The sequence below is a fragment of the Salminus brasiliensis genome, chromosome 9 (assembly GCF_030463535.1).
Source record: "Salminus brasiliensis chromosome 9, fSalBra1.hap2, whole genome shotgun sequence".
In the NCBI taxonomy this organism is placed as follows: domain Eukaryota; kingdom Metazoa; phylum Chordata; class Actinopteri; order Characiformes; family Bryconidae; genus Salminus; species Salminus brasiliensis.
Genome location: NC_132886.1, coordinates 23,898,483 through 23,926,466, shown reverse-complemented (window position 1 = coordinate 23,926,466; position 27,984 = coordinate 23,898,483). Strand labels below are relative to the sequence as shown.

Sequence of the window (27,984 nt, the reverse complement as noted above, 5' to 3'; positions counted from 1 at the left end):
ATGTTCCAGTTCTGTTAGGAGGGACAGAGAACAGGGGCGGACTGAAGTGTGGTCTGATGGCGGTGTGTTTGTGAGGAGACGTGACCGCTGGAGACCGCTTTCTGACAGAAGAACTGTCCCAGACAGGACACCCTTTTAACCTGGGTTTACTGACCGGCTCCGATCTGGATCTGGACGACCAGCCCGTTTATCAACCAGTAAGACCAGCAGGAGATTCAGACGCCTGTAAAACTGTAGTGTCATAGCTGTGTATTAACGACACCTACAATATTCTGTATGAGTTAAGCAGCTATATCATCCTAAAATTCATTCATTCATTCATTCATTCATTCAGTTATACACGTGTTCTATATATCTATATCATGACTACATAATTACATATTGGTTAATTGTACCATGTCACAGCTATATTAACAATACATGCATTTCTGCATGAATCTAATAGCTGTAGTAGATTAGATTAATCTTTAAAAAGCACAAACTAATAATCTAATAAACTAATGCATGTCGTTAAAATTGTATGCCAAATAAGTTTAATGTCATGCTATATATTAATAATGGGCAGCCAGCTATATATATGATAACAAGCTATATCTGTTTAATGTAGGATTAAAGTGTATATACATGATGGGAACTAACTAGCTGTATTCATATAATGCCATACATCTACAGGAGGATTCTTACAGGTTACCCTAAAAAGAACCTTCACTGGAAGTCAATGTAAAAAGGAACACTTCTGTTGATGCATTTGACATGAAGTTTTGACACAATGTAAAGAATAACTGCTGGATTCATTACTGTCAAAGTAAAAACCAAAAAAAGAGATATGAGTAGCATAATATAATAGCTTAATTATTTATGTCTGAGCAATGTTATAGCAGTTTGTTAAATGTAACTACATAATTGTATAAAATAGCCAAATACATACATACAATTACTAAGTACAAAAACATTTACTTTTGACATGGCTGAACCTGATGGGGCAGACAGAGTAGTAATGTTTCTTAACTGAAGTAATCTGCAATCTTATGCTGTCAGTTTTCTCTACAGAAAGGTTGATCTCGCACCATGAATACTGTCAGGCTTCTCTTGCGAACCCAGCATGTTGGGTGGATCCCCCTTTTCATCAAGACACCAGTCATGCCCAGCTGTCTTCATGCAACTTTCCTGCAGCCCTCAAGCCCACGCCTCTGCATTGGTCAAGTTAGTATTTACCGCTGACAGTTTAAACTAGTCTTTAACCAGCTCTTGTTATAGACTGCAGATAAAGCGTACTGTGAAGCAGAAGCTATTTTTTTGTGATATATTTATTTTTTTTAAATGTTCTTTATTTTAAGGAGCCAAGATGGATTCATTGTGGTTCGGCAGTTTACAAGGACAAGCCCAACAGTGCAGAAGCAGAGCTGTTGAAAATAGTCGAGAATGAGACCAAGGACAAGTCTTTGGTCACACATGACGATTACGCGTTTGAGCAAGCAGCTAAGGATGCAAAAAACAAAGCCAATTTCAACAGAGTGGTTGAGGTCTTCAAAAAGAAGGACATCCGAAGGCGTGGACATGTGGAGTTTATATACGCCGCTCTGAAAAAAATGCCGGAGTTCGGAGTACAACGGGACATTACTGTCTACAACAAACTCCTGGATGTGTTTCCCAAAGAGGTTTTTGTGCCAATTAACTTTATTCAGAGGATGTTCAATCACTACCCCAAGCAGCAAGAGTGTGGCGTGCAGGTGCTGGAGCAGATGGAAAGTCATGGTTTGTTGTGTTTTCCTTTGGTCATCATAATTGCTTATTATTTTAGAGTTTCTATGCTGAGGCTATCATGAGCATGCAATTCAACAAACACAGAATTTTGTGGTTAAATTAATGAAATATGACCTAATTTCATGAGCTCCTGAGTGGCACAACTCTCTTAGCGTTGGCCCAGTCATTGGGAGATTGTGACTTTAATTCCCCGTGATGCCACAGCCAGTCGTGGCTCACAGTCCCCAAGTGGGCATAATGAGCTGTCTTTGAGTAGGTATGATGGCCAGTTCCCCATTATTCAGTGTAGCATGTGCAGGCGTCTGTTTGCTGGAGCAACAGAGCAACAGCAGTTGGCGTTCTCCACTGAACACAATGCTCAGTTGTACAGTGATTGTGAGTTACTGTGAGATATTAGAGGATGCTAATCCCTAAGCATAGCACAGGTAGCATTGTGTGATAGGGGGAGTCCTAGCTAGTGGGTGGGAATTGTCAATGAAATTGGGGTCTGAATTTAGGGGTAAAAAACTACATAACATCTTAAATAAGGTCCTGGACCACCACAAGACCACAAACGGGTGGGTGGAAATTCTCCTGGAAGCATAATGCTGTCATTTCTAATTTGATTAGAGTGATGTCAGTGCCTCCATCCAGAAGGCCTGAGGAGGCATTGAATAGTTTCATGAGTATTCAGTGATGTAACCCATTTGCTGTGGCCTTCACAGTCACCACTTGACAACATGGTCAGCTTTTTCCCCATGGGAGATTTCTTTGATCAGAAACGGGTTCAGAAAATGCACCAAAGCAAATTGAAGCTGTTGTCATCTTGCAGGGGCCCAAAAATAGTATAGTTACATAAACCAATTGAATAATTGCTTTTAAAAGCTATATTTTCTAATATTTTTTTTTGTCCATGTACGTTGAGGACGACTAACAAAATGAGTGCAGTTTTATATTCTAGAAAACATGACTACACTGTCATGAATCATTTTCACAGAACCATTTTCCAGCCTCAACTCAACTTTAGAATTAAGCCGGGCTTTATTTGAGACTGTAAATAAAATACAAATGAGCCATGTTCTGATTGGGAGTCCTGAGAATTGCACTATGACTGGGCGGAGTTAAACTGGGTGAAGCTGTATGGGTGGGAACATGAGTAAATGAGTTTCTCTGTGGTCACAGCATATAGTTCCTATATAATGTATTGCATTTAAAACCTGTCTGTAGTAAAACACATTTTATAAGTGATCTGTAATAGTAATCCAGTAATCCTTGTCCAGATGTTCCCATATCAGTGCAGCAGATGTTAAATTTTGCAGCGACTGGTGAATTTTGTCCTTGAATATCATGATATAACACTTTTACCGTACCGCTCAGGCCTAATCTCTACCATCTCGAATTTAGTCATTTTAAGCCATTTTTATTGGTTTATTCACCATTATCTTTTACACAGTATTCAGTTGTTTAAGTTGCAGTGGTTCCATGTGACTGATACACAAAGATTGACACTTGCAAGAACATGTGTTCAATGATGGACATGTGAGTTTCATTGTCAGAGTTTTCATGTGTTTTGATATCTTTGTACTGGCAGGAGTCATGCCTAACAAGGAAACAAAGTCCCTCCTGCTTCAGATCTTTGGACAAAAGAGTCACCCCATGAGGAAGTATCAGCGCATGATGTACTGGTTTCCCAAATTTAAACACGCAAACCCGCTCCCAGTGCCCCACGAGCTCCCGCAGGACCCTGTTGACCTCGCACGCTTCAGTCTCCCCCGCATCGCTAATGACCTGGATGCGCGAATTACTGTTTATCAGGTAATCTAACTGATGTGTGAGATATTATATATTATATGAACAAAGCTTCATGATATGGAGTACAATTTTACCAGGTCAGGTTTTACCAGGAAATATTAAGCTGTAATCCTTGTTGGGAGTTGGGATCTGTAGTGGATTTAGGAGTACTGCTTCCCTGTTCCCTTCCCTTAGTTTTGTGTGTGTGTCTGTGTCTCTCTTTCTTTCTTTCTCTCTCTCTCTCTCTCTCTCTCACTGCCATGTGTAGAGAGAATGGCTCACATAATTCAGTGTTTCAGTAATTTACAGCTCATGCTTCATACTTTATCACTAACTGTTCCGTTTTCAGTGGATCTGCAGTTGGACGAGGGCAGGGCAGTTGTAGGGTCCAATATGCTGACCTGTACTTTGTAGTGTTTTAGTTACCAATGTGTCACAAACATAACCAGAACCAAACCACAGACTTTGCTTTCACTGTTTCTAGTATAAAGAAAGAGATGTGGATTTACCAAATAAACACTGCAAGTAAAGGGATGCATCACAGATGCAGGAGCAAACGGGAGCATTACAGCCACACAGCAGAATGATCATCAGGCTTTGTTAAGCCAATCGTTGTGATTCAGATGTTGTGCTATTCGGACATTTTACTCACCTTCTCTATGTGTCTGTTTTAAGCATCCTTCGACAGACATCACGGAGACAGGAGAGGAGATCACCCAGCCATATATTTTAGGTACAGAGTTTTGTTTTGTTTTTAAATCAAGCTGCATTCATATAAACAGGCAAATGTTTTATTTTAAACTGTATCTAAGCAAAGATTGCCAGTGCATTGATATTACAATTCTCATATTGGTTCTATAGCCAGAAGGAATTTGGTTAATTTAAAGCTGTCATTAATTATTTGCGGACACTTAAGTGTCATAACTGTAAAAGTTGGACTCACTGTTATTCATTTATTTATTCCACTTGGCATTAGAAACTCAGTAAATACAACATGCATCTACACCCCCCATCTATGGACTTATGAGGGTCAGATGTGAGTTGCTTTAAGGATTAAAACCTTTTCATTAGGCTTTAACTCTCTGCCCTTCTAACAGGAATCCAAAGCCCAGACCAGAGCTCTCTGCTTGCCAGGCATAACCCAGACAAACCAGTGTTTGTGGAGGGCCCCTTCCCCCTGTGGCTTAGGAAGACCTGTGTTCATTATTACCTGCTCAGGGCCGACCCTATTCCTCCTGAGGAGATGGTAATGTTAAGAAATGTCATATTACAAGGTTACAAGATTATACTTAGATACTCAGCGTTTTGCAGAGCTACAGTGAACTGTTGTCCAACAGCTTATCATGTGTAGGTGGCCATATCTTGCATCTGCATTTTCCTTCATAATGATCTAAACATTCTCTGAATGGGTTATTAACTATTGTTTGTTTGTATTCAAATAGCAAAACTATGCAGATTAGCCATAACATTAGCACCACTGATGGGTGAAGTGAAAAAACATTGATTATCTTCCTCTACAGTGGCATCTGTCAATGGGTGGGTATGTTGGGCAGTAAGTGAACACTCATTTCTTAAGAGTGATGTGTTAAAAACAGGAAAAAGCATAAGAATAAGGATACTGTGATCCTGTGATGGCTAGACGACCAGGCAGGTGTTGTGGGGTGTTTCTGGTCTTTTCTTGGACCTACCAAAAGTGGTCCAAGAAAAGACAACCAGTGAACTAGCAACCGGATTGTTGGCTTCTAAGTATATTGATGTGATTCATGGAGGTCCCACCTCACAACTTACAGGATGTGCTGCTAAAGGTCTGGTGCAGTATATCACAGGATCCCTGTAGAGATCTTGTGGAGTCCCTGCCTCGGATGTTCAGATTTGTTGGGGCGGCACAAAGGGGACTGACTCAATATTAGGCAGGTGGTGCAAATGTTATGGCTGATTGGTGTAGTTCAAATACTGATCCCTAATGATTATCAGCTGCATCCTGGGCTACCAGTGAATATCTTACAATCATAGGGTCCTAAGATCTTCAAATACTGCTCATGCTAAGCATCATGCTAGATAGTTGAGGGTATCTTGTGCAAGCAAGCAAACCGATCTCACTCTCTTTCCTTCTGCTAAGCTGTTCTGTTCTATGGGTTCCATCTAGGAGTTGGAGATTGATCTCGAACTGGTTAGTCCACAACAGAGCCTCTTCTTTCCCCATTATATTGATTTTGAATTTACCACAGACCTGGGAGATGATGACACCTTTGACGTGGATGACGGTAAGCTTGAACTGTTATGCACAGTTATACTTCAAAGCACGTACATGATTTAGTAGTAGGATCTGAAACTGGGTTCAACGGACTATCAGTGTGAATGACCTCATCTTGTCAATTACCTTGTCCATTTAAACCAATGTGTATTATTGGCTGACATGACTGATGTCTGATCTTGCTGCATCTCTTCATGGCCAGTGGTGGATGATCCAGTCTATGCAATGTGCATGGTAGGTCAGAATGACCAGGCTACCCTCGCTCGGTGGATCTCTGGCCTGCAGGAGACCAACCCCATCTTGGGACGGATTCCCACAGTGTTTCGCCTGGAGTCTGGGCCCAGGGAGATCCAGGCAGCTGCAGATTTGCAGCATAGCTCTGAGCAAAATACACAGTCGGAAACAGAACAGGAGCACAACACAGAGGAGGACCAGCAGTACTCACAAAGGATGAAGCAGTAGTTGGCCGTAGTGAGCCTTTTCTCGGACTGGCTGGTAAAAAAAGATGCTTGTGTTATATATCAAGGTAGTCAAGGCCTGGATAAAGTGTTTGCTTTCTGTTTTTCCAGAGAAGAGAAAGGTTATTTAGCTTGCAACAAGGCAAGTGATTTTAGAGAACACCATAGATATTGACCACCATTTTGCAATCTCAATCTTGTATTGGAAGTGTTTAAAACTCATTTTGAAAGTTTTAAGTAAAAACAGTTAATTATACCGTTTAAATGTCTGTGCTGAGGACAAATAAATCATCATAGTACTGTGTTGGGCCAAGCGTTATATTCTGCGAGGATTCTGTGGATTTTAAAATGGATCAAGCATGTTATCTGTAATTACAAGCTACTTGACCGTGTATAAAAGCTAGATGCAAGATTTCTTTCCTCTTTGTACATCATTCAAGTGATTACTGTTGTTGGCCCCTTGAGCCCTACATTTTTTTGAGCAGTTATTAATCATTGTGCAATTTTTATTATTTATTTTTTTTTGGTAACAGTTTGAATGTCATAAATTGGAGTCCCACCCAAATTCTATTTTAGGGCAGATGAAACTGATGTTAATTATGACTATTGTAGTTTTGAAAGAAGTGTATGCTACAGGGTCTGAAGCGCTAACAGCATTTTGAAATGGTCTTTAGTCGACTTTTGAAAGAGCAAACATGAAATTAAATTTTTTGTAGTTTTCTATATCACAGGCATTTCTGTTCATGTTAAACTGGGAATGCATAAAAATGTTTTCTTAATTATGTAAAGCAAAGTGAAACCTGCTTGACAGTAGAAAACTCTTTATTAGCTTTTGAAAAGTTGGAACAATAGATATGAAAAGGCTGTGAGTAGGAAATAAAAATCACATTACAAAGAATACAACTGAAAATATTGTATTGGCAGCCACCATCATTTCAAAACAACCAAATTCAATTGAAACACTATTATAGCAGTTTGGAATTATTGATAATTTCAGTTTACGTTACCTTGTTGGTCAAATTACACACGAATTTCATATGGCTTGTCAAGGCCAACTGCTTTTTTTGTCTATAAGGGCATATTACAGAGTGCATTCTGTTTCAGATCCCTTAAACATCTTTTTCATCCTCCATTCAGGTAAAGGAGCTGGTAATGTGAACGTCATATGGATTTGGTCAGAGCAGAGTGGACACTCTAGTCTGATCTTTTTAAAATCTGATCTGAGGCACATTAACATGTGGTCCTAGTTTGGATACATCCGATTCCTGCCCATGCAACCTTAATGAAGAACATCATGTTGACCCAAATGCACTTTTTAACCACATATCTATTCTATCTATTCCTTTCCTAATCCATCCCACAGAAACCCACTGATTATGCTAAACAGTAGCAAGACAACTTGAAAGTCCCTTAGTTTTCATGCTCATCATTAGCTTTATCAAGTAAAAAAGAACTGCTTATGTTTAATAAAGTTTAAATTAATTTAAAAACTGACTTGTACAACTTACTTAACATGCAAACCACAAAAGGAAATGCATTTTGTATATACACTATATGTCCAAATGTTTGTGGACACCCCTTCTAACAAATGCATTCAGCTAGTATAGATGTACAAATGTGCGCACATACATAGCTGGTCTTGTCCCTGTAGAGAAGTATTGCAAATAGAATAGGACACTCTGGAGCAGATAAACATGAACCTATTGGCACCACGCCTCACACTGGAACTGTGTTCTCTAGAATGAAGATGCTCTATCCAATACGTGTGGGATGAGGTGAGGTGGGGTAGGGGATCATCCAACATCTTGACTTCACTAACACTATTGTCACTGAATTCTACCAAATTCTCGCAGCAATGCTTCAAAACCTAGTAGAGAGCATCCAGTGGACAGAAGAGAGTGCTACTCCAACAACTGCAGGATAACCTTTTCAAACCCTTGAATTGTGGTCAGGTGACCCAATACGTTTGTTCATATAGTGTATATATTAGGCACAGTAGTTTCCCAGAAATGTTCCAGTAAAACAAATAAGAATGTACAACATATTGCAAATGCATATTACACATTATTTACACATTTATTTAGTTGTTAATTGCTAAGACTGCTGATACAACAGCATCTTCAGGTATGTGTGCATATGTGTTCAGTATGAAACAGTAACAGCTTAAAGAGGAAGGAACTGTTAGAAAAAATAAAATAAAGAACCAGCAGAGAGAACAGAGGAAACAGCATTCCACTTAAGAGATTTACAGTATGTTTCATAAAAACATATAAGGTCATGAAAGCTCAATAACTCTAAAGAGCTTATCAGGCTATCTGAAATTGACACCTTCATTAAATGTATAAACTTTCATTAAATTATATACATATACATTTCCCTCTTTTTGGCTAAGAAGGATAGAAAAAAACATGGCAGGTCTCTCTTTAAGAGAGCTTAAAGGAGGGAAGTAGGTCTTAAGGCAGTTCAGAGATACAGCATGCTTACCCAGATTCATAAGAATAGGCCTGCGAGGCTCCTCTGTGCTTTTGTGTTTAACAATTAAGGTTTGGACTCCTTAACTCTCTTGGTGAAGTAGAGCACTGGGAGCACAGTGTGTCTCACATGGAACAGAGGTCAGAACTTTCTAAAGCTGATGGTGATTTAAGACGTTCGTGCATTGGTATGCTTCATGTCTTCTGCATCCAGAGTCACTTCAATCTCTGCTGTGTGTGTGGTGTTTTTCTCTGGAAAGAAGATAATAAACCACAATATATTGGTTACATATGGGAAAAGTGTGTTTTGTGCCAGTGCAAGTCCCATTAAACAAAGAACTGCTACTCCTATACTGGCCAGATGTGTATCGGACCATTGTTACCATGGACTATAGTGGTAATTCTTCATTTGTAAGCTACTTAGAAGAACAGTAAACCTTTAAACTCAAACCTCATTTATAAACTATTGGACAGTTCCTGAATTGTGTCAGGAAATTGTGAGGATTTTGATATCTTGAACAGCGTAATACTGAATTTGTGGTAATTCATTGCCAGCCTACTGCTGCAGGCAGTTTTTACAGGCTCCTTCTAATTCCCAGAAAATACTAGGGCACTCACTCTGAGCACAAGTAAACACAATTACTATTTCTACTATTCCAACATTATTTGAAAGTTGGGTTTATTATACCAGTCTCATCTTAGACCAATTGCCCAATGTCTCCTCTAAGCCATTTTAACCTTCTGCAGCACTGCACCATTTTCTCCAGCTCATTAACTGATTATTATGAGCTTCATGAGCAGTGCAGAGTGTCTGCACCTTGACATATTCGTCATACGTTTTTATTCAGAAAGATCATTTGGAACTAATTAACTGCTCCTACCTTCGAGGGCACCACTCTGCTGCCAAAGCTGGTTGGTGAAGAAGCGTTCTCTCATAGCTACTTGTTCATCCCAGGCCTGTAGGATGCGACTGCGTTCCTGTTCATCCAGAGACAGGGTGCCTGGGTGGGCTTCTTCAATATGAGCTTTTACCCCTTCCACACTGAGGCAGTACTGCTGCTCCCCACACACCATGCAGACCAACAGCTGGTTAATGGGATCATAATCCATAAGGTAGGTGCTCCTCCACTTGGCCTCCGATAAGGGCTCTTCTGAGCCGTTATCATCAGGAACAAAAAACAGCTCTGCTTCATCTGGAAAGAAATTCCAACAGCAGATACGAGGCTTATAGTTTTTGAGACTTATGACACTTACCAATGTAATAAATTCAGAGTGTCAAAAAAAACTTAAAAAAAACAAGGAGGGGAATGATGGTGCAAACAGCATGCACAGAATCAAACAAATGATTTTGTGTTATGGAAGCTTTTTCCCCCTTTAAGATTTGGAGTACAATACCTTTAAGCGGTGTAACCTGACATTGTGCAAGCTGGTAGCCTGGTCTGTCTGGTGGAGTACTGCAATGGAAACCAAAGAACAAGCAAAAACATTAACTCTCTCACACAGAGCTAGTAAATCATTGTTAATTATTATGAAGCCGAGTGATCTGTAGCATGTATACACCTTCTCCTTTCTCTTGGGTACCAAGACAATTTCATACACCCTGTTGTTGCAACCATTTAAAATGTTGCAAGAATAAACAAGTTGCATCATGGTTACTCTAGGCTCCTCCTTCTCCCTGGGTGTTTCCACTTTCCAGACCACTTCATGTATTTTCTGTTAACACCTATCCTTTGTTGTACCTGCTGTATGCATGCAGTCTTTAATTCCTCACCTAGTTCAAAAAGCCTTCTAAATAAGCCTGTTGGTTACATAAATTAGTTTCATTTCCATATATAATGTGAATTACACATATGCTTATCGCTAAAGCAATCGCCCAATCAAAAATAAATAACTAGAGGTAGTTTTTAATACACTGCTCTATGTTTAAACCGCATGATTGGCGGGAAGACTCATGAGTAGGTCCATCTATCCACCTACCTTTGAACTACTTCTGTAATATTGTTGTACAAGTCGAGCCCGAGTTTTGCCTGGTGGCTGAGCTCTCTTTCTTGCGCTGCCTTCCTTGCTCTTTGCTCTTGCTTCTTTATTCTCCATTGCATCCTCTTCCTCCTTAGAATCTCTTCTGGATCCAGCCCTTGGTTCGCGGCCGCCTTAAAGTGGTTTTGTTTAGTTCTTAAATTGGTCATGCAGGGTCTTCTGTTCTGCATTTGAGGAGGGAAGGGCTTTACATGATTCATGATCCGTGTGGACGTCACAGTATCTGGTCTGGTGGATGGGGTGAGAGCACACGTTTGGAGCTGCCATTTTTTCACCTGAGACGTTTCTGAAAATGTAGTCTTGCTCCCATTTGATGGCTGTTGGTTTGATTCAGTGGGACTCAACACAAGCCGGGCGGGACGTGGAGGGACAGCAGGTAGGACAGCATGGTCGTTGCGGTTCGTGTGACTCCCCAGCTTAGTCACAGACGGATGATGGAGTTGATAGCTGGTCGATTTCCTCTGTATTGGCTAAAGGATGAGATAAGGCAACCGTTAAAACAGATCAGAGGTTTTATCTGATCTTCCGATTTAAGGATAGACAACCACAGTGCAAATCTGTCACAAAGGAGACATGAGGGTAAACAAAGATAATAATCAAAAATGAGAGAATATATATTAGTTGATTAAAGAAATCTTTAGTTTGAAGTTGAAATAAGAGACATGATACCTGAAAAAGCTGTTTATGCTGTACAGCATATTTGCTTCTCTCCTTCTCTTTGGCCTTTCTGGCCCTCTGCCTTCTTTTCATTACCCGCCAGTACTCTCTCTTCTTCTGAAGCTCACTGCGCTCATTCTGCTGCTGACCTCCACATGCCTGTGGAGGGCCACCGTGTCGAAGTCTTGCTCTCCTGCCACTGTGTGCTTGGGTGCCTCTATGTACAGGCCTCACACCTACAGCCACTGACAGATTATGTGTCCTACCCTCTGAATTTTGGCTGGGGCTCGGGCTTTCTGCAACGATGGGACAAGGGATTTGAAGCACAGAACCCTGGCATGAAAGGACAGTGTCTTCAGCTGAAAAGTCAGGGGCCTGAGGGGGAGAATGACAAAGGGGTGGGCTCTGTTTGACGTCTATGGAGGGGTCAGTGTACCCATGCTGTGGAGTAAGATCAGGTTTAACGCTAGTCTCAGTCTCCTGAGGAGAGAGTTCATCTTCGGTTTTGCAGGGAAAAAGCACATCTTGACCTGTAGATGAGGTCTGAGTTTCGGCCACAGAGCTCAGGGATTCTTCCAGAAGCTTCTTCATAGAGGCCACCACTAGGAGAGTAGTAGCTTGGTTGTCACAGCCTGAAGCAACCTCTTTTGCAACCTTGGTCTCCAGAGGAGGAGAAGGTGCAGGTTTGACGTTTTTGATATCCATATTGTGACTTTGTTGGGCAAGTGAATATACCGATTCTATTGAAGGATAACTGGGTTCTTGTTTTATAGTACCAGGAGGCACCAAGTCTGAACTTTGGGTAAGTCCTGAAGAAGCATGAGAACTCCTCAGCTCCCCTCTACAACCTGTTCTGTCCTGCTGGTTTGGCTCTACAGCCTGGCATGCTTTTGTCAAGCCCTTAGGAATATCAGCATGTGTCCTACTGTTAGCAAGTCCTGTCCTGACAACAGGAGCAACAGTTGAAGTGTTCTGACCAATAGACCTTTGGTGAATATTCCCTGTAGAATTCATCCTATTTGGAATCCCATGTACAGCAGACCTGGCTCTGACATAGACTAGCCTTTGTGAGTGTAGGGCTGATGGACTAGCTGGGTGTGATGATTTTACAGCACGTACACTGCAACTTGCAGCTGCTGAAGGTATCTCAGCTGAAGTCTTTGAGACAGAGACGGATATTGTTCCATCCTCCTTGATTAAATTATTCACTGTCTCTGAGGCACTAATGAGCTTGTTCCTGTTTGGTTGCAGCACTCTCTGGAAGCCCATCTTGCCTGTAGTCTTGCGCACTTGTTCAAGGTTGCCCTGGTAGCGCGCTGGGCATTGTTTAAGTGCATCCCGCTCCTTCATATGGGCTTTCATCTGAACAGAGAGCCTAGCCCTCTGCAGCCGCTTTTTAATGCGCCAGTATTCCCTCTGTTTAGCGTGGCGCTCCTCAGCTGTCTCCACTCGGTCATTCCACTGTGGTAAGCTTTGTCTCCTTTGAGCATGCATCAACTTCTGCTGCTGGATTTTAGGTTGGTTAGTTGCTTGGAAAGAACTTGAAGACAGAGAAACCCCTGAAGATATGGGCAAACGAAGATTTTGGGTCAGGACTGGTTTCAAGTGCTGTAGGTGGTGTGTACTGCTGACTGAAGCTAGAGAGAGATTTTTGGCCATTGACCCTTGTGTGTCTACTTTTGCTGAAGGAGGTTTAGAAGGAGATTGCTTCTGACGTGGTGGTAAAACATCACTTCCCACTTTGACTGTAAAATGAACAGGTTTTCCATCACTTGGTAGTAGATCAACAGACTTCACCGCATTTGGCTGCTTGGCTTCCCTCAATGCCATTGTGTTCACGGAGTGTAAAGGACGTGTCGGAGCAACACAGGAAAGCTTCCCTATTTCTTGCCGTCCTTTTTCAAAACACTGGGTCCTCTCTTTGTCCTTCTTTAGCTTTTCTGCTCGTTTTGCTCTTTGCTCTCGTTTTTTGATACGCCAGTTCTCCCTGCGCTTTGCAGCCTTCTCCTCTTCGGTCATGGGTACGTCTGTGGTTCCGCCTTGGCTTGTGCTGCATTCTGGAACATAGGCACATGCTATTCTATGTGGGTTGGCACGTCTTCCCGCTAGGATGTGCTGGTCAGTATAAACTTTACATTCTCCATAGGCAGAGGATCTGGGTGGTAGACAGATTTTAATTTGAGGCTTCTTTTGTTGGTTGCACTGAGGTGTAAACCTGGATACAGAGCACTGCTGAGAACTGTCCGAAAGGCTGCCGTTAAAGGCTGACGATCGGTTCGGAGTCCGTCGGTTTTCTGTGACGTTTGCATGTACTTTTACACATGCTCTAGGCACTGGTAAACTCTTGGGGAGTGGTGGTACACCGCTGAGCTTAACCATGGAAGCATCTACATTTGATTCTTTAGAGGTCAAGCTTTTACAGTCCTGTGTAGAGTCTGTGCTATTTTCGGGGAACTGGTGTCCAACTTTGTTGAGGTTCATCTTCTCACACCATGTGTCCTTTTGGTTTATTTCTGTCCCGACCTTGATTTCTGGTGTGAAACGACATGAGGTGGTCAGGTTTTGTGTAACATCAACCTGGTATGGTCCTTTACTATGGAGAAAAGAAGGAGTAAACTGGGAATGAGGTTTGACTGGCACATGTTTATTTGTCTGAGACGACACTGTAACTGCAGGTTTACATATTGCCATATTTGGACTTTTAGGCTTGGCCAAGGACATCCTTGCTCTCTGCTCCCTTTTCCTTGTCCTCCAGTATTCCCTTTTGCAAGCAAGAGTGGCTTCATCAAATTCCGATACGGGCCGATATCGCCGCCTATCTATGGCCTTTGTCTTGGACATACCTGCTATTTTTTTCCACTTGTCCCTCACCACAGTTTACCAAGCGTGTTCATGTTAAACCCTGCTGTAATAAATTTGTCCTTCAGCTGGGCATTAGCAGCTGTTCAGTCACATTTTCCTTCATTTGCAGCTGCCCTGCACTCTGGATCCACTTAATGCTGCTCTTGAGATGATGATGGATGCATAGTTTCTGTTGTTTTTGTCTGAAGAAGCAGGAACTCCGCAGTAACCTGTGACTAAACAAAAAAGAAAAACAATCATTTTTGACCGTTCATCTCTGGCACAACTTGCATAACAATAAAATGAACTAGACATTTAATCTTAGGCATGTCAGATTTACCGAATGCTTCCCAGGCCAACATGCTCATGTGGGGCTCACATGGGTGGAACCTGGGCTATGTGGGTTCCAGGCGGCATGTGCTCAGAGTACATACTTTGTTACTGGGACCTGGGTCCCATCATTACAACCCACTCTAATGTCACCAGTCTCCTCAAGCCCATGTTTGGACTTGCAGGAACTACATCAACATCTATCTGCAAAGACTCAAATGTTACAGCAGAACCGTCCATCACTGGGAGGTTGCTAGAAGACGAGGTAAGCATGCTCTGATGCTAGCAACCTCCCAGTGCTCCCATTTGGTGCAGATCTGCCTTAACGTGTATGAAACAGCGGTGAACTAAATCAGGCTATACTTAAAAGGGCACCGATACCATGACCTTTGGCAGACCACAGATCAGATGTTCGCTGAGCATGGTGGAGTGTTCACACCTGACACAACGAACCGAACTAAAGAAAAGGTCTAAAAGGTCTGCCACCAAACAGGGGTGGATGAGGCTCATTTGTCATCATATTCTTCATGAAACACTAAAATCATAACAGTCAAATGTCAGTACTGCTGTGTGAGCCAAGCCGCAGAAGTGTGAAGCACGGTTGAAAAGAAAGGAAGAAAGAAAGAAAGAAAGAAAGAAAGATATGGGAAACTGTGCTATCTACTGAGCAGAGAACAGCAAAGGTAGAGGATACCGTGAACCATCACAAATGTAGTTGACATGGGAAAGCTGGGGCGTCATTTAAACCGTGTGTCTCGGTCACTGCTATCAGTCGTCCATCCGGTTCGAGTCGTCTCTCGCTGATTTCACGAGATCACATCAAACATACGACCAGGTTCATACAAGCACCCAAGACCCCTGCGGGGGTAAACACACCATGAGAGCAGCGTTTGGAGTCGAGCCTGATCTGTAACCGGACTAGTCCTTCTTCCTCTTCAGTCCTGCGGTCTGCTGCGCCTGCGTGCTGAACCTGGATCTGGCGTCATGTTGGAAGAAACAGCGCTCAGTGGGCGACAGTAAAACACACGCCGTCTGAACACCGCGACCACTACCGCCTTTCAGCCTTTTCTGTCGCCACCGTGCAGCTTACAGCACCAGGCTGTAACAGCCATGGGACCCTGGTGCTGCTGTTGTTACCGAGTGTGCCTCTGTGCGAGTGTGTGTGTGTGTGTGTACTGCGTAATACACAGACAGATAGCGCTCTTAAAGCAGCAGTACCTCACCCACCCAGGGGACGATGCGCTGGTCCACCGGACAGTATCTCCGGACCACTGAGTTCAGCTGTCAGCAGGTGTAACGGACTGATTAACGGGGCTTATTTTGGGTCAACCTTAAAATCCTGATTTTAAAGCACTGATTATCATCGAGAAACTGATTATCAGCGTCATTTATAGACTGCAAGATAATATAAACTAGATAACACGTGTCCAACCTTTTTTCCTATTAGTTCAATTTTACTGAATATTATAATATATTGTAATATATATAATATAATAATATTTTTTATTCCTATTTTTACGCCATTTTAGCGACATATTCTGTTATACCTTCGTATGTAAATATGCATATTTTTGTTATATATAACATACACAAATCAAACATACGTAATTTTGCCTATATGAGGCGTTTTGGGCTTCATATACGCATTATATGTATAAAAAGGTGCAATTCATTAATTATTATTATTATTACTGTTGTTTTTATATAGTTCTATTAACGTTGTTGTTATTATTATTGTTGTTGCTGTTAATCATAATAATACTAAAAGTCTATCACTACATATGCTATTTAAAAGAGATAATCTGCTGTGTATTTGGTCTAAAATATGCTGGTCATAGCGGTGTACACAGCTGAGGAAAAGACACACCTGAAGCTAATTTCATTTATCATCTTAAATGTTTAATTAAAGGTTTATTTCAGGTCCCACAGACGTGTTTTTATACGGCAGATGAGGACTACTATCAAGACGACCGTACTCACGGATTTTTGTTTTTATATATATATAAAAATACAACATTATTATATTTAATATTATATTTTGTTAAACGCACGACGTTAGCCGGTCATTTGGTGTGAGGGAGGCAGCGCTATGAAGGTAATTGCAGACACACGCTGAGTCGAACAAAGCAGAACACAGGCGGGCTGACTGGCCCCCATACGGAGCCGCTACTGTCTCTTTAAATTTACCCAGGAGCCCCTTAAGGAGCCCCAGGGGCCCCAAGCTCGGCTCCCCACCCTGAAGACAAGCAGAAGCTGAAAAAACCCACACAGGAGGCCGCCCGGACCTCCCCAACATCTGACCAAACCTCCTCGACAAATACCTCGACGAGGAGCGGAGAGCAACTCAGAAACTCGCGGCGGCACGTAAAAGTTAGCTGAAGTTGTTTAGGCCAGCACAGCGGTGAGGGCACGCGAGCAGACACAGCGGCTACTAACGTTACACACACTCTCTCTCTCTCTCTCTCACACACACACACACACACACACATCCTAATGTAATATGGACGAACGCGGCTTCCTCGTGCTTTTACAAGCGTTCGCCGCGTGCCTCCGCGAATCTGTGCGCTCGTGACAGCCCCGCGCCGGAGCCGAGCGGAGAGGGCCGAGCTGGAGCAGCACTGAGGCAGGCATGGAGGAGGAGAAAGAGCCCAAGGAGCCGGAGCCCCAGCGCACAGAGGCTCACACACAGGCGCTCTCATTAATAATAAGAGCCGTGGAAGGGGAGGCGACAGCAGGGGAGCCCTCGGCAGGTAAAGACGGCTGATGCAGAATAATGATAATGATAATAATTGAAATAAATAAAAAGGAAAAGAACGTATATGCCTACGGTATGAACCTCGGGGGTCGATGAGCCCTGCGTTTGCGGCGTTAATCCGTGTGGGGAACAATAGCAGCAGGCAGCAGCAGCATGGCCCCTCGCTTCACGGGCTCCACTATAAACAAAGGCGAAGTGCCATGCTGCTGCTGCTGCCGCGACGCGCAGCGCCACCCAGCGGCCGCCTGGTGTGCACGCTGTGGCCCTGTGGAAAAAAAGATGGTCCCTCCATTGCAGTGGTCCTGGATCGCCCCTGAGGAATGTTTGACACAGCAGGGGTTTTCAGTTGGACTGTTAAACTTAAGCCCAAAGTCAGATTTGCTCTTTAAAAAACAAAATCCATTTGATTTGCTAACCGAACAGAGTGGACACTGTCTCTGTCTCTGTGACAGAATCAGGCTTAATCGGCCTTGAATGTTTGTTTATACAAGGATTTTGTTTTTAACATGACAGTAAACACAAACAGTAGCTGTAAGCATTCACACATGCATACATCTGTGAACTAAATTTGATTAAATATTAAATATTAAGTATTAAAATGCACACACAATTCTTATGAGCAGCAGTGGTTATAAGTGTGATGGTGCAAGGAAAGACGTTTGGGTCAGTGATGACTTTCTCTGCTTGCTTTTTTTTTTTCAGGAGGTGTTTGGGTCGAGCAGGGTGGGCAGGTTAACACAAGTGGTCTTTTTTGCAGGTCTTGCGGTTATCTTGTGGTGGCAGAGCCAGTTGATGTGGTGATGACAGACTTTGTGATGGTTGTGTAAAACTGAACCAGGAGCTCCTGAGGCAGGTTTAATAAGTAATATCGACAGCGATACAGTTGTGGTAGATCTGAAACATCTACCACATGTTCTCTTTGGGTGCTATTTGTCTTGGAATGTCCTCTGGTCACCATCTCCACCATGGACGGCCAAGTTAAGTCCATATAGAGAAACCTTTCTGGGTTCTGGAAAACGGCCATAAAGAATTCATGTAATGACTTTCTGTGACAGAGCTTTTAGGGTCATTATCACCACCACTGTGAACAGTTCTGCCCTACCATATTTCTCCGACTTGCTTTCATCTTAAAGGTGCTAAAGGATGCATTCATGCTGTAATCTGCAGGGTGAAAAATGCCCAGGTGCGTTTTTACACACCCATTTTTAACCAGACTGTGACAGACTGCCTCATTAAGCTCTGCTCTAATTGGCTGGTTTACAGTGATGCACCACAGTGGCTCACACAGAAGGCATATAGCACACATAGCATAGCTTAGTTTTTAGCACCGTAACAAGAACACATTGTTTGTAATTATTCCTGAATCTTGTTACTGTCCTGATGGTGTAGTGTGCAGTTAGCTAGATGAAGAGGTGGTACAGCCAGTCTGCTAGGGTTAGCTAGTCTACCGCTCGCGTCCTTGGCTTTGATTTTGTCGCACCCAGCAGACCCAGGCATAAACAAAACCACAGTTATGAGGACTGATTCACATAGTGACCCAAGGTTGCATATTTTCCAGTATCTAGCCTAGTGTTCCTGATGAACATATTACATAAGATTGTCTTAGAAAATTACATTTTGATTATGCTGAATTTACCTTTCACAGAGGAGACGACAGTGTTTGAGGATCATTCTATGTCACTTCCATGTACAAAACTCTTAATATTTAACTATGCTGAAAAAAATGTATTTCCAATTTCCATTGTGGGGCACGTTCAGCTTTTAATAATTAGGAAAATTCTAATGTTTCCCTAAATGTTTTGGTGTTTTCCTTCTGGGCCTGTTGGCTTACAGCAGGGGCCATGAATTCCACACGAGTCCACACATGCACATGGATTTTGCTGCTTAAACACAGCAACTAACCCTAGTAATTACCTGATGTATTTGAGTAGCAAAACCTCTAAACTGCTGGACTCCGGCCCCACACGTTTGATGAACCCTGGCCTACAGTTCCTCTGACGCAAGTTCAGCCTCCCAGAAGCCGCCCATATATCAATTCCAGACAGCTTATGAGTCTAGTGAAAAGAATGTGCTTTGCTTAATTCTGGTTATTTTTCTGCTCTTTATGAACATATTCCTGCCATGTGAGTAATCAGCAAAGGAGTCTGGAAAGATTTCTGGAGATGTGTGTCCTGAATTTTAGTCAGTTACAAGTTCATCAGCACAAGCTGCCACATAATCCTGACCTGCTCCATTGTGTTAAAGGAGGGTCAGTATGCTAAAACATCTGAGGCAAACGGCCTCAGGACTAATGGACTTGGTCTCTGTCAATCACATATGTTTGGGGCAATGGGCATTTCATTAGAAGCCATTCGTGGCATAATTGTATGGTCCGCCCTCTCCCCCAATTACTCAGTATGACGCTATCAAGCACGGGCTGACATTACAAAATTGGCAGTTAGTGTCCCCCTCCTTGTGTGTTAATCTGTCCAATGTTATTATCACATCTAGGTAATTTCTAGCTCCTAAAGGCTTGCCTTTCTTCTGTTTCAGGTGAAGACGACATGACCAATGGACACATTGGAGATGACAGTCAAGCCGGTCTTGTCCCTCCCGCGTGCTCTCCTGGAACAAGCTACTGGAGCATCTCTGAAAGCCCCAATTCCCCCTTCCTCCTGTCCCCTATACCTGGCCCATCTGGACAGAAACCCACCCCAGCCAAACCCGAACGGGCATCACGTCCCGGCCACAGCCGAATCCCTGGCCGAGACCACCGCCGCTACTACCATGAGTACTGGCGTAGTGAATATCTGATGGACTTTGACCCCAGAAGGCATGGTATGATCTGCATGGTGTGTGGGAGTTCGCTGGCCACACTAAAACTGAGCACTATTAAGAGGCATATTAGGCAAAAGCATCCTGACTCCTTGCTCTGGAGTGCATCTGATAAGGAGGTGATCCGCTCAGGTTGGGAGAGCCATCTGAACCTGGAGAAAAGCCAGAGACCTTTCTGCTCAGACCCAGCCGTTGCTGCAGAGCCGGAGGAGACGCTCGACTGTGCTAAGCACTCTACAGGTTTTGATGATTATATATTCTAATGCAGTGGTTCCCAACCCTGGTCCTAGAACACTGGAATGCACAAGTGGTGCAGCTGACCATCTAATTAACAACTAATTAACACCTTGACCACATATTTTCCAGCTGCAAACTTTAGTCAAGCTTGTAGTTGGATCTGGGTTTTTTTTCTAGGGGCGGGCTCTCAGTCCATGGCGATGTAAAACTCCCTTGACTGTAGACAGTGACACTGGTGTTTCAGCAGTTTCCAGTTCATGCTTGTGCCTTGGTGGTTCTTGGGTTGTTCCTGACCATCTGAACCAATTTCCTTTCAGCTGAGGGTGACAGTTTCTGTCTTTTTCCAGACCACTGCATAGTGACTGCACATTCCCATAACTTGTACCCATGTACAATTGGTTGTACTGATGATTGATTGCTGTCAAAAAACTCTTTTATGCGGGCACAGAGAATTCAACCATTTGTTGAATTAATAATCTAAATGGGTGTATGTATATTTGTGACCCTGATTGACCCTGAACTTTGTCCCAAAAACACGTGAGCACCAAATTCTTGTTTGGTTTCTACAAAGGATGCATATTCTCAGTTCAAATTCTAAGTTCAAAGAAATCACTGAAAGCCCAATATTGCCATGATGTTCGTCCATGTATATGAAAACGTCCGGCCACAACAGAAATTAATTGAGGCCTGTTTTATTCAATATTTCATGGTCTGATATGTCAGCCATTAAAACTGCATTTCATGTGCCATCTCAGTAAATCGCCTAAAACAGAAAACACAAAAAGAATGGACACATGGCATTTTTGACAGAATTGGGGCAATTTTTAAGCTTTCAGAGTCGATTCTGCCCAGAGCCCTTGCTAATTTAGTTGAGGTTGGAAATCTCTCTTCTAATGTGTCAACATATTCCCAACGCAGCTCATTATAGGTTTATAGTTGGACCCTATACTTAGATGCTTCTGATCTATTCTCTTTCCACCCTCAGGCAAGCCCAGCAGTGCTGAGACGAGTAAGCGTCAGCCTCAGCCAAAAGTCAACAAAGCGAGTGCCTCTCCACCAGCCTCATCAGTCCAAGAGCCTCAGGGTCCATCTGCACAGATGCTGGAGCGCTACCTAAACGACTCTCTGCACGCATGGTTTCGGCAGGAGTTCCTGATGGAGTACCAGGCGGAGGCGGGCCGGCTGGTCTGCATGGTGTGCGGCTGCCCGCTGCCATCGCTTCACCTGGACCACATCAAGAGCCATGTGCTGGAGCTGCACCCAGACTCACTGGTGTACAGTGCAGAAGAGAAGCACTGCATCCTGCAGACCTGGGCGCAAACCCATGGTGAGAGAACAATATACACAGTGAGGACATTTTCAGGATGAAGGAGAGAAAGGAAAGGAGATATTAAAGAGCTGTTGTGAAGAAGAAAGATACAATGATTGATAGGGAAGTATAGATATGGAATAGTAAGTGGATGATATACAGTGGCATGCAAAAGCTTGGGCACCCCTGGTCAAAATTTTAGTTAGTATGAATAGTAAAGTGAGTAGACAACAATTTAATGTCCAAAGTTAATGATGAAACATTATTTTCTTAATATTTAAGCAAGATTAGTGTTTTATTATAATTTTATAACAAAAGTTAAACAAAAGATTTCATATTTGTATTAGACCGTAATTAACGTGTTAGGACTATGACTTGTTCACAGTCATCGTTAGAAAAGGCCAGATGATGCGAATTTCAAGGCTTTATAAATGACTCCTTAAACCTTGACCCAACAATCAAGAGATTGCTTCCTCTAAGCAGCTGTCTCTCAGTCTGAAAGTTAAACTAATTAATTCTAAAAAAAAAAAACAAGTGAGGGCTATGAGAAGATAGCAAAGCATTTCCAGGGTTCAGAAGTTTGTTTCATAAGTTCTTAATGTTATTTAGAAATGTTATTTATCAGGAATGGTGGAGGTCAAGTTGAGGTCTAAAAGACCAAAAAAAACTTTCTGTGAGAAGTGCCCATAGAAAGGCAAATTTAGAACCCTCGCTTGACTGCAAAAGACCTTCAGGAAGATTTGGCAGACTCTGAAGTGGAGGTGCACTGTTCCACTGCACAGCGACAACTGCACAAATAAGACCTTCATAGGAGCGCCTGCGTTTGTATTGCAAAATCCAACATCGTATGTCATGGAACATCTAAGGAACATATAAATAAACCTGATGCCTTTGTTACTGAGAACGGACCATGCAGGATGTCCACAATGTTGCTTCAGGAACTATAACTGTTTTGTTATTTTCAGGCTGCAAAAGAAGTATTATCGTTGTCTGTTGGGAATCGGGCCATATTTTACCTATATATATTTATATATATAAACAGATATATTAACAAATCCTTTGCTAGTCATGTGAAACTGAGAGAAAAAGAAAGGCTATTTATTAGATAAACAGCCTTAATTTCTTGGTTCAAGGCTTGACTAGCCATAGACACAGAACTGCGAAAGGTGGAAGGCTAGATGAGCTACAGCACAGTACAGCCATAGTCACCAACCCTTGTCCTTAAGGGTGGTGGTTGGAACCAAACTCAGTAAATCTCCAGGAGATGTGAGATATAAGGTATCATGTATTCTAATAGTAGATTCCATTGTGTTTCCTTTCCCCCTTTATCCCTCTAATCTACCACAGAATCAGACCCTTCAAGAAACTATTTCAAATCAGAGCCAGACACCAAAGATCTGACAGTGGACAGCACAGTCCAGTTCTTCCCCTCGGAGATGGACCCTCTCCAGGACCAAGCAGAGCCGTATGCAGGAGGTGAAGGAGAACCACCAGGTGCTGCTCAAAACCCAAACATGCTGCCTCATCAGTTTCCCAACAGGAGGCTGAAGAACGGGTGCCCCTGGCGCCTGCGTTTGGACTACCTGGTTGCACTCGGGCCTCCGAGCAGTCCGGGCTGCTACTGCATGGTGTGTTCGGAGCAGCTGCCGCTAGCTAGAGTAAGTAGCTTCCGCAAGCACATCCAGGATCGCCACCCAGAGACCACCAATCTCAGCCGCAGAGAGAGAGAAGATATAGCCAGCGCCTGGACAGGGGAAGAAGACACAGAAGAGTCAGCCATGCAGACAGAACAGGGTAAATACATACACACTACACAGGCTGAGGATGAGGTAGTAATTTGGCCGAAAATCTAATTTCTTTAATTTTCCTCTTAATCCAGATAAGATCCGTAAACCAAGCTTATATCCCACCAGTTAGTCCGGCATGTCCTCATCATCACCTACTTTGCTCAAACTCCATGGAGTTTTAAAGTAACCACTTGCTTGTGTGGTTTCAGACATACTGATGTACAAAAATTGAGGGAAATGTCAGGCTTAACAATGGCTGCTATTGTTTTGGCTATGTGATGTATACTTGTATTGAATTATATTGGATTTGTGGAGCAAAGTTCAGACACCAAACAAATCTCAGCTGATCAGTTACTACTGTTAAAAAGATCTGAATATGAATATGAATTAGACATTAGGCCTATCAGTATTGGGGCGATTTTATTATTATTATTATAGATGCTAGATTGTATAGCAGAGGGGATAACGAATTACACAGCTTCTGATTCTGTTGCAAATCTAATCAGAAATAGCAGAAGCTCACACTGCGTGATGTGATGTTACTAGCTGTGTATTTCATCCTCTGGGTTTGTCAAGTGTTTTGAATATTTTGAGATACTGTCCTCTCATTGTGTCCTCTCAGTGCAATGAGTGGTTATCAAGCTGAAGAGATTGAAGCTGGGTTAGCTTTAAGCCTAGCCCCTGCTCGATTTTACTGGTCTAACCAGTATAAAAAATAAGCCAACAATTCCCTTCTGATGTCCGTTTAGCTCTAGTTTGGAAGTGTGGAGGTTAGTTAGTGTTAGATTTTAGCTTAGCGCAGATCCCTTCCCCGTTTGCTTCTTCTGGATTTCTATTCATCACACGATGAGTCTGAGCTCCCACAGCCGTGAAGCCTGATTGCCTAGCATTGTGCCATTTGTTTGTACATAAGTTACATAGCACAGTAGCCCAGTAGCAATGAACTGCAGCATTTTTTATACATCTTGCTTCTCTTTTTCTAGAAAAAGGCATCCCCGGCGATACCTCTGCTGGGCCACTGCCTGCAGACACACAGACGTCAGCCATGAAACCCACCAAGCAGAGCGCCATCAAGACAGAAGATAGGGAGCGGAAAGTGACTGCGTCTACACCGCACAGGCACACACACTATCCCGGCAAGGACCAGCGGCGCAACTACCAGGTGCGCTGGCGCATGGAGTATCTCATGGACTACGACTGCAGGAGACACGGACTGATCTGCATGGTGTGCGGGGCCACGCTAGCCACGCTGAAGGTTAGCACAATCAAGAGACACATCCAGCAGGTGCACCCTCGCTCGCTGGACTACAGCCCGGAGGAGAAGCAGCAGGCTCTCCAGAGCTACAACCAGACCGCCCTGCACTTCGTACACTCCGATGACTGTTTCTCATCCTCGGATCACAGCCATGGCGCGCATGCTAACGCTAAAGCTAAAGTTGAACAGACTGTCTGTTATAGCACTTAACTGAACATTAGTGGGGTGTGGCATGTTTTCTTTCGCTCAGGAAGTTGATTATTGGAACAAGCCAAAAAAAAAATCTCCACAGCTCTTTTTTTGTTGTTGTTTTGGGGGGAGGGGGTGTAAGTTTTAGAAACTTAATTTGCACTTTTTTTCACAGCAAAGCTCTCTGTGAAAAAGGTCATATGACCAAGCAGTGATCACCTGTTAAACACAAGAGGCAGTGCATGCCCTGCTAATGTAAATCCAGCTTCAAGATGGAGAATTGTAAATGTGCTTCCTTCAGAGAAACAACATCAATGGGATGAATTGAGTGAAGGTTTTTTTTGTTAGTTTTTTTCCCCCCCAAGCACCTTTTCAAAGCATCCTTGTTTGTACAGTACTGTCCTTGGCAAGACTGTTATTGCTGCAGAATTACAGGGGTTAATGTACTGAAGTTTGCATTGGTTTGCATGGGCTATTGCATTGCAGTGGGTCACACATTCTGCACTTAAGAAAGCACTGGGTACGGGTGCCGGGGGAACCTTTATGGAGCATGGACCTCATGGCACCTTATGAGGCACATGCTGTGTGCGGAGTGTGCAGAAAACAGTTCTTTGAGTTCTTTCAGTTTCTTTGTACCACCTCATATATACTCTTACGCAAATTTGCAAATGACAGATGAGGAATTTCATGTTGAAATACTACCTTTTAAGTAGGTAGGGCTGCACAATACAGACAAAATACTGGTATTGCGAATATAATTCTATATACTGTGATTGCAATACGCCTTACAGTGTATTAAAGTCAATATATATAATCCAAGTGGACATATTTTACCTTGTTACTTTATATCCTTGGCCATATTGAGCTGAATCCGTTAATTTAACAGACAAATTCTTGTTTCTCCGTTATATTGACCCAAATGTGCTGACTATTGGGTAAGTCAGCATGTGTCAGGGCTGGGAAATGTATAATTAACCCATAATATCAAAGCATATTTTCCCTCACCCTCCCAAATTATGGAGCAAAAACAGCGGCCATTATCTCCCTCCTCCGCCCACTTTGCCTTCTGTACTAGCGGTACAGGCAATTAGTTGACTTCAGAGCTGTGTCTAAAACCTGTTCACTATATAGTGCACTACTTTTGGGTTAAGCCATTTTCTAGTGGTGTTCGAAAGGTAGTGCCTAATTTTAAGTGCACATTACCAATCCCACAATGCACTGTAGTATATAGTGTACAAGCGATGTACACTAAACGGACATGAGATACCCATAATCCATCACTTTGTTTTGGTTGGAAAATGTATTCCCGTTCATCAAAACGTCCACAGAAACACTGATTAGACAAGATGCTCAAGGAACACTTTTCGTTTTTGGGTCAGTTTCCCAAAGGATCATCAAATCTTAATCAGTAGAGACAGCGTTCAGTTTGAGCTCTGGGCCACCGCTTAAGAATCATCTTCATGCTGAGAGGCTTTTGGGAAATCCAGCCTCGATTGGTTGGGGCTCATTTGCATGAACATCACAGAAACGATGAGCATTGTGTTTATTGTGCAGCCCTAGCATGTGCTTTCCAAAAGGTCATTGGAAGTCTTGATTACTGACGATTAACGAAGATGGAAAACCACATTGCTGTCATAACTGAAACGAGGGACTTGAGTCCATGTCTCAGGGAGTGTGTGTGTGTGTATGTGTGTGTTTCCTCTGGGTTTCCTTTGTCTTTCAGAGTTTGCATGTTTTTGGTGGCCTGACCATAAACTTCAGTCCACAGGATGCAACTGAATTAAAGTAAAATTGCAGCTCAAACGAAGGCAAAGTGAATGAACGGACAAGCAAGCAACTTTGCTTCCCCCATAAAATCCAATTAACATTTTCTCACTGACTCCAGAAGCAGTCCTTTAGCCAAGACATGTGGCACATCGGACAATTGATTCTTTATGTTAGGAAGGGAGATGCTATGCTAGCAAATGCTTGACTAGGACTTTTGGTAATTACATGGTAGTCTTATATTTTTCATACAAATGAATAATCAAAAAGCAAAAGAAGTGTAATAAGTTCATATATTTATTTGTTTAAAAAAGTTTATTTAGTTGTTTATCGATTTGTTTATTAGCAGAAACCACTGTGATTTATCTGTGTGAATCAAAGGAAAAACTGAAATGCGATTTTGGGGGCATTGAAAAATTGCGAGGTTTGTTTTTAACTACAGAGATGTGATTTTCTGCTGTACAATAATGAAACAAACTTCAGCTACTGGACATGTCTTGGCTGATCGTCTGCATTTGGAGTAAATCATGCTAATTAGAGCCAAACTTCTCCTTTAACCAGTGCTGGTTAAGAGTATCTAAGTGGCAAGTGTGTTCAGTAACAGTGCAATGGAAGTTGAGAACTTGATGGCTTTTCCCTATTTAAGCACTTACCTTTTTCATTTTTTAGCCTAACTCTAGTATTAAAATCTGGACTTCAGAGATGATGTTGGTCAGTAATTACGGAGGCCAAAGCTACTCCAGCTTTTTGTGTCGAAAGAAAAAAGATCTCCGTGCCCTGAGCTCCACACAGGCCTTCCAGTATAAACTTCATGGTACATTTAATGTCAAGGCAGGCTGCTTTTTTGCTGATGAAAATCTTGTAATTACAATAAAAATACACAAGTAAATGCATGCATTTCTGTTGATTAAGAGGAAAACACAAGCTCAGTAAGTCTTTTTTGTTTTGTTTTTAACCATTTTATTAATTTCACTTTGACATCATTACAGGGACCACATCCCCCCCTCCCCCTCCACTTCTTTTTTTTTCCAAAGCTCCCAAGATTAACTTAACGCATAACTAACAAACTGAACATAGATTAGTTATCACATCTAATTATCAAGAGTCCAAAGCAAAAACCAAAGATAAACAGGACCTCTGCAAATCCCTCCCCAAGAGAGAAAAACTCAAAAACATGGAAAAAAAGGGGTGGAGAGACAACCAACATGCTGTTAAACTACAGAAATAAATCATCTGCAGGTTAGATAATTGAAACACTAAAGGGAGAGAAAAAAACAAAACCAAAAAGAAAC

At 42.5% G+C, this 27,984-nt stretch overlaps 3 protein-coding genes across 8 annotated transcripts; 2 read left to right on the top strand and 1 right to left on the bottom strand.

Annotated features, from left to right (window-relative positions):
• Positions 1-26: 26 nt before the first annotated feature.
• On the top strand, positions 27-7,736 carry ecsit (ECSIT signaling integrator). Of its 2 annotated transcripts, none has more exons than XM_072687926.1 (8): positions 27-197; positions 1,051-1,203; positions 1,338-1,755; positions 3,335-3,558; positions 4,210-4,267; positions 4,632-4,780; positions 5,681-5,798; positions 5,991-7,736. In XM_072687926.1, exons 2-8 carry the CDS (start codon positions 1,069-1,071, stop codon positions 6,248-6,250), a joined length of 1,362 nt encoding a protein of 453 aa, XP_072544027.1. In that variant the 5' UTR covers positions 27-197; positions 1,051-1,068; the 3' UTR covers positions 6,251-7,736. The 2 variants fall into 2 exon arrangements, with proteins under 2 accessions (XP_072544027.1, XP_072544026.1); XM_072687925.1 differs by having other exon boundaries at positions 1,039-1,203.
• LOC140562353 (uncharacterized) lies at positions 7,051-17,521 on the bottom strand. Of its 5 annotated transcripts, none has more exons than XM_072687917.1 (7): positions 17,419-17,518; positions 15,277-15,440; positions 11,424-14,488; positions 10,695-11,224; positions 10,113-10,171; positions 9,599-9,910; positions 7,051-8,969 (listed from the first exon to the last, which is right to left on the bottom strand). In XM_072687917.1, the coding sequence occupies exons 3-7, from the start codon at positions 14,250-14,252 to the stop codon at positions 8,887-8,889; spliced, it is 3,813 nt and encodes a 1,270-aa protein (XP_072544018.1). In that variant the 5' UTR covers positions 14,253-14,488; positions 15,277-15,440; positions 17,419-17,518; the 3' UTR covers positions 7,051-8,886. The 5 variants fall into 5 exon arrangements, with proteins under 5 accessions (XP_072544018.1, XP_072544021.1, XP_072544019.1 ...); XM_072687920.1 differs by lacking the exons at positions 15,277-15,440; positions 17,419-17,518 and adding an exon at positions 15,459-16,011 and having other exon boundaries at positions 11,424-14,004; positions 14,255-14,488; XM_072687918.1 differs by lacking the exon at positions 15,277-15,440 and having other exon boundaries at positions 17,419-17,521.
• Positions 16,784-27,790, top strand: zfta (zinc finger translocation associated). The gene is made up of 5 exons (XM_072687924.1): positions 16,784-17,332; positions 19,870-20,391; positions 21,374-21,715; positions 23,045-23,491; positions 24,468-27,790. Exons 1-5 carry the CDS (start codon positions 17,212-17,214, stop codon positions 24,947-24,949), a joined length of 1,914 nt encoding a protein of 637 aa, XP_072544025.1. The 5' UTR covers positions 16,784-17,211; the 3' UTR covers positions 24,950-27,790.
• Positions 27,791-27,984: the final 194 nt, after the last annotated feature.